The sequence below is a fragment of the Hyperoodon ampullatus genome (genome assembly GCF_949752795.1).
Source record: "Hyperoodon ampullatus genome assembly, chromosome: 11".
Classification (NCBI taxonomy): Eukaryota; Metazoa; Chordata; class Mammalia; order Artiodactyla; family Ziphiidae; genus Hyperoodon; species Hyperoodon ampullatus.
The window spans coordinates 65,315,951-65,326,704 of NC_136924.1; the positions used below are offsets into that span (position 1 = coordinate 65,315,951).

At 32.1% G+C, this 10,754-nt stretch overlaps 1 protein-coding gene across 3 annotated transcripts in view; it reads left to right on the forward strand.

The window, feature by feature from the left end:
- Nucleotides 1-10,375, forward strand: part of USP15 (ubiquitin specific peptidase 15) — a gene marked incomplete at both ends in the record, with an annotated part of 136,943 nt that extends 126,568 nt beyond the window's left edge. For all 3 annotated transcript variants that reach the window (XM_079714303.1, XM_079714304.1, XM_079714305.1), the window contains 6 exons: nucleotides 111-181; nucleotides 528-643; nucleotides 1,268-1,417; nucleotides 3,400-3,503; nucleotides 6,556-6,644; nucleotides 10,193-10,375. In XM_079714303.1, the coding sequence (XP_079570429.1) occupies nucleotides 111-181; nucleotides 528-643; nucleotides 1,268-1,417; nucleotides 3,400-3,503; nucleotides 6,556-6,644; nucleotides 10,193-10,375 (713 nt within the window). The remainder of the gene's footprint in view (nucleotides 1-110; nucleotides 182-527; nucleotides 644-1,267; nucleotides 1,418-3,399; nucleotides 3,504-6,555; nucleotides 6,645-10,192) is intronic.
- Between the last annotated feature and the right edge of the window lie 379 nt (nucleotides 10,376-10,754).

Genomic DNA, 10,754 nt, shown 5'->3' on the forward strand with positions numbered 1-10,754 from the left:
GAAGAGACTGCTATTTGTTTATTCTGGTATATATCTTAACAGTAAAATATATTAGTTTTTAACATTAAGGCATATTAAATCTTAAAGAAAAAATATGTTTTCCACCTTAGAAAGATCTTTTCTTGCTTTGGATTGGGATCCTGATTTGAAAAAAAGATATTTTGATGAAAATGCTGCTGAGGTAGGTCATCAATCATTCCTTCTTTATCTTTCCCTGTTGATCACACTGTTTTGTTACACTCTTTTGCTTCTACCAACTATGTTTATTTTGCAGTAAAAAATTGGTTATGTGCTAAAAGAGAAAAGGCTTGTTGGTTTTGGAACTGCTTTCTGTTTAAACTTCCTGGTTGTGCATATAGGTGTGTATACAGGAATTATTAGAAGCGTAATGTAAATCTCAGCTGAAATAAGCTTTGGTTTTTTTGAGAACATTTAGGAGTTTTTCATTACTATTCTTAGTAAGATGGTATCACTAAAATGAGTTTTGTTTCATTTGTTTTCTTAACTCAAGAAATACTTCTCTTTAGGATTTTGAAAAACATGAAAGTGTGGAATACAAACCTCCTAAAAAACCCTTTGTGAAATTAAAAGATTGCATTGAGCTTTTTACAACAAAAGAAAAGCTGGGTGCTGAAGATCCCTGGTAAGAGACAATATTAAATAATTGTGTCTAATTATTTTTTAAGGATTTATACTGAGGTATGTGGTACATCAAATTGAAAAAGTGATATTTAAATTCCCTTTGATATTTTTAACAATAAGCATTTCTTTATATGCTAATAATATATTAAGAGGGATGAGAATGTCTTTAAAAGTATTATTATAATGTTAAGCTTTAATTTTGTTACTATATTTTCCATAATAGCCATTTTACTGTGAATAATTAATTTTAGTTACATTTTCCCAAGAACTTTTATCTGTGCAGCTATTTCAAGAGAAGCTTTTTTAGGAAAATCACAATATGTTTTGTGGCATTACTAATTCCATTAGAGTCCAGAAGTTTTGAGATTTTTCTCATGCCTGTATCTCAGCACAGTTTTATAATACATCCATGTCTTTTTAGCATACTGTAATGTAAATAATCTAGCCCTCATTATTTCTTTGAATACTTATTTACATATTCATTTTTAATAGTTAAATCTATTTGGAAAATGTATTGATGATAAAAATAATAACAGAAGTTCCTATCTGTTATATATTAGGCATTACCTAATATTACCTCTAACATTATCTCTAACAAGCTTTAAATATTTCTCTTTATTTTTAGGTATTGTCCAAATTGTAAAGAACATCAGCAAGCCACAAAGAAATTAGATTTATGGTCCCTGCCTCCAGTACTTGTGGTACATCTCAAGCGATTTTCTTATAGTCGATACATGAGAGACAAGTTAGATACCTTAGTTGATTTTCCTATCAAGTAAGTTCTGATTTTGCTTCATAAACATTGGGCACCTCTAGCTTTTTTTTAGACATTAGGTAAGTTTGCACCCAAATTTTAGGGTGTTTTTTTTTTTGTCTATTTACTTTTACATATAGTTGACTTTAAATATTATATTGGTTTCATGTGTACAGCATAGTGATTTGATGTTTTTATACCTTACACAGCATACAAAATTATTATAATACTACTGACTATATTTTCTGTGCTATATACTAAGTCCCTTTGACTTATTTTGTAACTGATAGTTTGTACCTCTTAATCCCCTTCACCTTTTTCACGCATCCCCCCACCTTCTTCCCTCTGGCAACCACCAGTTCTCTATATCTGTGAGTCTGTTTCTGTTTTGTTATATTTGCTCATTTGTTTTGTTTTTTAGCGTCCAATCTCAGTTTTTGAGTGTATTTTTGGGTACTTCTGACAATTTGTGTGGATCGGTAACAATTTTTATTCCTTCTTAAGAGATCTTTCAAAGATCAAAGAGAAAATATATTTTTTAAAAAAACAGAGTAAGACTCTATGTTACATAATCTTATGAGTTCACTGGCCCTGTTTATAAATCTAAGATACTTCATGGGATCTTAGTGATTTTCTTTTTCCCAGGACTTATTTCATCATTAATCCTCAATTATTTCTAAATGCTTTTTTAAAAAGACTAATGTGAAAACAGAATAACGGAATTGCTTAGAAGGAGGATGATGCAGTAGTGTAATAAGTCATCCCTGTTGTCATCCTTCAGTTTTCTTATTGCAGCGTCCAGAGTATGACATCCTATTTGTAAATATGTGTAAAGAAGTCTGGAGACAGCATCTTGGTAGCCTTTTTGGTTTTTCTTTTAAGCTTTCACTAAACATAATTGAGAATTCAGAAGGACAAAAAGGGAATAGTGTATCTTCATTCATGGAGTCCAGGACTTTATCACACGCTATCTTGTGACAAGAACATTCTACTCTCCCATTTCGCTAAAAATTAATTGGTAGTATTCTTTCATATTTCATGATATTTGTGCACCAAATTTACTTAATACAGTTAGTAAGTAAACAAATACTGAAGGCAGGTGTGTGTGCATGCAGAGGTGATTAGAAGGAAATAGGTGATGTAATATTGAAAACATTCTTTGGATTGCTTATTCTAATTGGCGTTTATAAATTGAAAACGTTTTGCAATTATAGAACAAAAAATGCTAATTTTCTCTTTAACAAAACAAAATTTTGAGCCATCAAAGTTTTCAAGAATACAGCATTTTGAAAATGTGAGTACAAGGTGAAACAAAAGTAATGATAAGCTGGAACCTTTTAGAGATGTATTTGAAATTTAGAATCATAATTGCTTTTTAATTATGTAAATACAAGAAGAATAACCAGAAATAATGATAAGCTATAAAATGGTCATATTCCAGTTTCATGCATGCTAGATTATATAAACAGTTGGTTGTATTTCAGAGAATGTTACCCATTTAGGTTACAGAGGTCATCAAAACCTGAAAAATATAGAATAGATATTGGGATTATATTTAAGTATATACTTATATTTAAATTATGATAAAATTTCTTAAAAAGTTGTTTTTCACTGTCCCTTTATTCTTCCTTAAATAAATCATTTCTGAAAATGACTTTAAAAAATAAAAGAATCCAGATGCTAAATGGTGATGTCTGTATCTCCTCATATACTAAGAGAGAAATGTATTAGCATGAAAACATTAATCTGAATAACAACAATCATTGGAGAATTTTTAAATTCTCAATCCCTAAGAAAATTTTTGCCAAAACATTCAAATCTCAAGGGTATTTATATAATTTGTTTTATAAAGTTATTTGGCTCTTAGTAATTTCTTTCGTGAGATAGATAGATAGATAGATGGGAATACATTTAAATGAGAGTCAAACAACACTGACAAAGGAGAGTAGAATTCATTACATTTAGGGAAAACATAAAACTAACTTGATCTCTTTTTTAAACAGTGATTTGGATATGTCGGAATTCCTAATTAATCCAAATGCAGGTCCTTGCCGCTATAATTTGATTGCTGTTTCCAACCACTATGGAGGGATGGGAGGAGGACACTGTAAGTTGATAGTTTACCTTTTTACTAAAATCATGGTGTTTGATAACTCCAGACTTTTTTCCTTAAGCTATTTATTACTTCTTAAAGGGAAATTGTGAGATGTGTCTTACATATAGTAGTCATTCAATAGATATTGATTAATGAATGAATCAACTTTTGAACCTTTTTTTTTTAACATCAAGAGTAGAGGATTGAGTTAATCATCCTCCATAGTTCAAAGCACAGGAAATCACTGGTCCATTCAGAGCTCCTGTCCTTCCCCATTCTCCTTCCCCTTCCGTTTCTAACTTGTCTGATGTATGAGCTCTCATGAATCGTGCATCATTGTTAATTTACATGATTGTTACTCTGCTGTGGATCTTACTTTTCTCTCTTGACACTTTAGACTTCTCCATATTACTTTGTGTCAATTTAATTCATTGCTTCTAACCACACATGATTTATATATCTAACCATATTTTATTTCTCTATTCGCTTCATGGTGGACATCCAAATTGTCTTTAACTTTCTACCACCACAAGAGCAATAAACATCATTATGGTCTCCTACGTGAGAATTTGATTGAACTACATACCCAGATGTAAGATTGCTGGGTTATAGAGTAAAGTACTGTGAGATGGCTCTCCAGGACGGTTATACCAGTCTGTGCTCTCCAACTGATAGGTTTTTCTGTCTGTTGAACCAGCATTGCATTCTGGGATAAATCCTAGTCTTGAAGTATTTTTTAATATACCCAGTTGGATTTGGTTAGCTGATTTTATTTAGGATTGTTAAAATTTAATTCATAAATGATACTGCAATTTTTTTATATTGTTCTTACTTTGGAATCAAGATTACAGTCTAGCCTAATGAAACAGGCTGGGATACTTTACTCTTTTTCTATTTCCTGGGGCAGCTAGTATAATATAGGAATTAACTATTCATGAAAGTCTAGTAGAATTCACGTGTAAAACTATCTGGGCTTTACAGTCGTAAATTTTTCTGTTTATATCATGCTTATTGAAGTATATTCAGTTTTCTTTTTCCAAAATGTGTACATTTTGGCATTCTCCATTTTTCTAAAAATGTATGTTTTCCAATATATTTGAGAGTAGTTGTTTGTAATACTCTTGTGCCATATTTTTGTCCCTTTTTTGTTCTTTTCTGTCTTGTCAAAGAATTAGCTTTCTATTTTATTACATTTTTCTCATTGTTATACATGTATGTATTCTGTCTCATTGATTTCTTCTCTTCCCTTTGGTATATTTTTCTTCTTGTTAATTTGGGTTTGCTCTGTTTCTCTTTTTCCAGCTTCTTGTGTTGAATGCTTATTAACTTTTTGTTTTCCTTTTGTTCCCCTCTATTGAAGGCTATAATTAAAGCTGTAAATTTCCCTTTAAATATTCCTTTATCACTATTCCATAAATATTGAAATGTAGTATTCATTGTCTTTCAATTCTATATATGTCTTTAGTTTCCTTTATAATTTTCTGATTATCCCAAGATTATCTCATCATATGCTTTTTCAAATATATGGTTTTATAAAGCTCTCCTTTGTTTCTTAATTTTAATTTTATTTCATAGCATTTAGGGGCATTATCTATATTATATTAATCCTAGGAGTTTATTAAGCCTTCCATGGGGCTTAATATATGGTCTGTTCCTTAAATGTTTGTGTATTTGAAAAGCATACGTATTCCCCATTTAAACATAGAGTTCTGTATTTCCGTTACAGTTAATCTGATCAGTTGTATTCAAATCGTTACTATCTCTGGTTATTTTTGATGTTCATTCTTTTTCTGAGAGGAATATGTCAGACTCCTACTGAAGTGTTGATTTATCTGTTTCTTCTAACAGTTTTATTCTTTTGCATTATTAGTTTCATTTATGTTTAAAATGGGTAGCTCTTCTTTCTCTATTGTTCCTTTTACCAGAATTTGACATTCATTTTTCATTTTGTCTTTTTCTCAGAATTACAAATATTAATTTAGCTTTCTTTTGATATCATGATTTCGTTTGCAAACTGTGTGCCTTCTTGTTAGATTTGTCTCTTATAATCTATATTATTGTTAAATCTTATCTTTTTATTTTCAGACTTATTGGTCTGAAAATATGTTTCTTTAAATTTGGGAGTGTGGTGGTCTTGATTTCAGATTGACAAATTTATAACCCATAATGGGCTCCACCCAGAAGAACAATAATTTTGTTTAAGAGGGGTAGAACTATTTAGAAGACAAAACCTATAAAGTCACTTTTTAGAAACTATGACAGCAAATAATTGTTTTGAGTACATTTTGCAACTTTGTTTCCTCAGTTACTGGATAGTTTATACAAAGTATGGATGGGAGCATTGGGCATTTTTTTTTAACTTAAAGATAAAGCAGATCTTTAAAATTTGTGCACATCAATTGATCGTTTTTTACCTTTCCTTTGCTCTGTACTTTTGTTAAAGACTGGAAAAGATTCTGTTGTAAAAACCTCTACAAATCAATGAGATAATACTGTTGGAAAAATATTAGTCATAGAAAAGTTAAATTTTGGTTGAAAATTCAAACTTTGGAATCAGAAACAGGCCTGAGTTTAAATCCTAACTCTGCTACCTAACTGCTATACTGTTGGACAAATTAAACTTCTCTTGATGCCTCCCTTTCCCCATCTCTAAAATCAGAAGAATAGTAATGATAGTACCTTCTTTACAAGATAATACATATAAAGTGCATAGCACTGTGCCTGATACACCAGAAGCACTACATAAATGTTAATCACCAGTTATTGTCATTAGTATTGTTATTCTGTGAATTAAAAAATAATAAATCTGTCCTGTTTATCCCTGGGATGAAACATATTTCAACTTATATGAAAGTGTTGTAGGCTTCTAGTTTGTAGGAAATTATTCTAAAAACCTTTAATCATTGGAATCAGTTAAATACATGATAGACAGGCCTTATATAGATGATTATCATGTAATTTTAATAGGTATTCCCTATATTAGATGGTTTTAAAGTTTTGAGGGTTCCCTCCCAGGAAACCACAGCTCATTTAAGTCACAGAAGCGATTATATTTTTTCATTAGATACTGCTTTCGCAAAAAATAAAGATGATGGAAAATGGTACTACTTTGATGACAGTAGTGTCTCAACTGCATCTGAAGACCAGATTGTGGTAAGTGTGTCTTTTATTCCTGAAAATCAAGGAACCTACGGTTTTAAAAGGGGCCCATGGAACACTATAGTCTATATTCTAGCAATTCTAATAGGTGAGAGACTTGCTCTGCTTTAAAGAAACGTAAAATTGTCCTCTAAGTGGAAATCTGTCTACTAAATTTGCCCACTAACAGAAGCATAAGTTGAAACATGAAAATTTTTCTGGTTTTCAACATGAAAACTGGAGTTTTCTAATGAAAATATCACATTTTCCCCTGAAAAATAGGCTCAGACATTCTAGACATTGACTGCTTAAAGTCAGAATGCTAAAGTAGAAAAAAAAAAATTCTTTAAGGGCCTTACCATACCTCAGATTTTTAAAGTCTTACCCTTTATGACAATTACATATTCAAACTCAAAATGATATAGTTACATAAAACAAATTACAGATTTTTTAAAAATTAATGCTGTGCATTTGTTACTTTGATGTTTTCTGAATAGTAGAAAAATTAGGAAGTTACATCTAGCCACACTTGCATCAGTTTATCAGCCACAGCTGGAGCCAAAATATTGGCATTTGTTTTGTTTCCCATCAGAGCACATTTTTATTATCAGATATTGATTGATCAACACATGACTAGTATGTTCTAAGAAGAAAACTAAGAATTGCTTGATAAGAATTTATTATTCTATAAATTTTGCCTTTCTGTATATTTTACTTATTGATGACAGTATTAAAATTATGAGAATTAAGGTATTTGCTCATGTGATAATATTTCCTATACAGAGGTTTTCTGGTGATGTTGGGGAGCACTGACTGCTTTACTTTATTTCCTGATTCAAATTATATATTCCTTGAGAGCAGAGACTAGTTTTTTACTTTTTTAGTTTATAATGCTTTAAAAGTCTTCAACTAAAATTGTTCTATTTAATAAGTTAATAAACTTCTGAGCCCAATTACTGACATAGTTTTAATTGGTCATTGGATGAACAGATATGAAATTATTTTGAATTGTTTCTCTGTAGATGTTTCATATTTTTATCTATATATGTGTATATAATTTATATATTTATATATTAAGTTATGTACCGTTGCTTATCTCCCTACAGCTGTAACAAAGAACAAGAAGACTTTTGAACTCTTAATATTTTAATATTTTTTAAAATGTGTATACGCCTAAGTTAACTACATTTTCAGTTTATATTTAGACTTCTAATTTCATATCATATCCCTCACTTTTCAATTCTATTCTCCTTTTTAATCTACCAACCAAAACATCCTGAAGTTGCCTACATTGTCCTTCAAAGTCTATTTGACAACACTGCCCTAATCTTGCTTTCAAATAAATAATATATCTCGTTTATGTACAGTAAGTGAATTTGATGTTACCTTACATTTTAACAATGACAATTCTTCATTTAGTCAACAGGTACTTGAGTACCTTCTATATATAGCACTTTATTCTAAACAAGGTTAAAAGACAGCTATCTGTGATTTCAAGAGGCTTACAATCTAAAGGTGACGAGAAGTGAATTGACAATTGTATATGATAATTACTATTAAATATCTTGGCTGTATAGGTTGGAGGCATCTGTCTCAACTGATTTGGGGTTTAAGGAGACAGGGCCAGTGCAGGGAAGTTTGCACAGAGAAAGTGGTGTTTGACCTGAGTTGCAGATACAAATAGTGGTAAATTAGACAAAAGATGCAAAGGTATTCTAGGCAAAAAGAACAGTACCTACAAAAGCAAGGAGGCATGACAGAATATAGCATTTAGGGGAACAGCAAATAATTTGGTGTTACTGAAGGGAAAGACTCTTGTTGGGGATATGGAGCAGAAATTAGGCTGGGGCTAAACCTAGCACTCAGATCAAGAAAGATGACATTTTTCGTTGTTTAGACCTTTTTTTTTTTTTTTTTTTGCGATACGCGGGCCTCTCACTGTTGCGGCCTCTCCCGTTGCGGAGCACAGGCTCCGGACACGCAGGCTCAGCGGCCATGGCTCATGGGCCCAGCCGCTCCACGCCATGTGGGATCTTCCCGGACCGGGGAACGAACCCATGTCCCCTGTATCGGCAGGCAGACCTCAACCATTGAGCCACCAGGGAAGCCCTAGACCTTTTCTTAAAGTTTGTAAGAAGTATTGGATGGTTGTTAAGTAATAGAAGAACATTATTAAATTTGCATCTTAACATGTCTTATGAACACTTTAGAAGACAGGTTGGAGGGCACTGAGTACAGAAGCAGAAAGGTCATTATTGTCTCCAGAGGAAAGGAGGCTGTCATGTAAGTTAACCAACAAGAGCTTCTAAATTTAAAGTAGTGGTAGTAAGTATATAGACAAGGGGAGAATGGATTTGTGAGCTACTTAATGGATAGAAATAATAGAACTTGATTAAGATTAGATATAAAGATGTAGAGAGGGAGAAGATGAAGATGACTCTTCAACATTCACTAAGGTAGTAAACGTAGGAAGAAAATTTGCTGTGAAGTTTGAGATACATGTATAATAGCTATGTGGAAATTTCCATTAGGAAATTGGACTAATAGGACTAGGGTGAGTTAACTCAAGGGTGAGAACTGGCTTCAGTTATAAATCTGAATTGTCTGTCTTAGGTAGCAGTTAAAACCATAGGTTCGAATGAGTCACCTATGGGAAGATACAGATTGAGAAAGAGCAGTAGGCTGAGGACAGAACATGATTTTTTTTGAAGGTCAGGATTTAAAGAGCCCACAGAAAAGTAGAAGAAACTGTAGAGATGGAAGATCTAAGGAAAAGTGGTGTAACAGAAGCCAAAAATGCTTTAATGCAGGTAAGAAGAGTAGTAAAGCATTAAATGCTACAGAAAGACTGGCTTAAAAAGGCATCCATTTAATTTGTTAATAAGAGGTTTTTGAGCCTAGTGAAAGCCATTTCATTAGAATGGTTGAGGCAGTCACATTGAATTGAGGAGTGTACGTGAGAGTGAATGATGAATATTAGATTTTCTGTCTCCAGCCTGGCTGTGAGGATGAGGAAGAGGAAGAGGTATATGGCAGCTAGAAGAAGTGGTAGAATGGAGAGGGATTTATGATGGGAAAAGACTTAAGTATTTTTTATGCCCAAAAGTCCAGTAGATAAGGACTCTTTAAAGATACACAGTGATGATTGATGGAGCAATATCCTTAAGATGGTAAGAAAAGTTAGAATCTAGAGCAAATACAGAATGAAGTTATTATTATTAGAAAGAAGCTTATCTTTTCCTTAGAGACAGGAGGGAAGAAAGCATAGAATTCTATTTCATTTTAGAGTAACTAGGTTAATCTGTGATACAGTTGGATTTATTTATCTATCCAGCTAACTTAGAAGAGAATAAAAATGTTAAATCCAGTGACCATTTTTCCTTTATATATAGAAGTCATCTTATATTTACTCAGTTTTAGTAACCCCCATTTGACCATGTGTGGTTTTCTTGATTTATGTCCTGTCACCAAAATTGGTTACCAGCTCAAAATTCATACTGTATTTAACATAACCTTTAAGAATCATAACCATTTTAACATTCTTTTTTTGTTTGTTTTAACAGTCCAAAGCAGCATATGTACTCTTCTACCAGAGGCAAGACACTTTCAGTGGAACTGGCTTTTTTCCTCTTGACCGAGAAACTAAAGGTGCTTCAGCTGCCACAGGCATCCCATTAGAAAGTGATGAAGATAGCAATGATAATGACAATGATATAGAAAATGAAAACTGTATGCACACTAACTAATGAAAGTCCTAGAAGCCATAAAAGAGAGACTTTCCTGCTGGTGGTATCAAAATGATGAAGTTACCCACCACATTAAACAAAAGTCTGAGATGGGGAGTTTCAGATAACTGAATGTAAATCCTTTATCAGATTTTAACTTGTGCAGTACTTGAAGTGAAACACAATGAAAACTTTAACAGAAATTGTCTCTTAATACATTTACAGTCTTGTATTTACAAGCTAAATATATATAGGAAATCACAAATAAATCCCTTTTAAGTTTGCTGCTGTTTTGATGAATTATGTTTTCTTTAATTTTTTGGATGTGAGTTAATTGATGACAAACGTTAAATTTGTGGATGTTGGTCATTTATTTTGCTCAAATAATACTGCAAGAAAA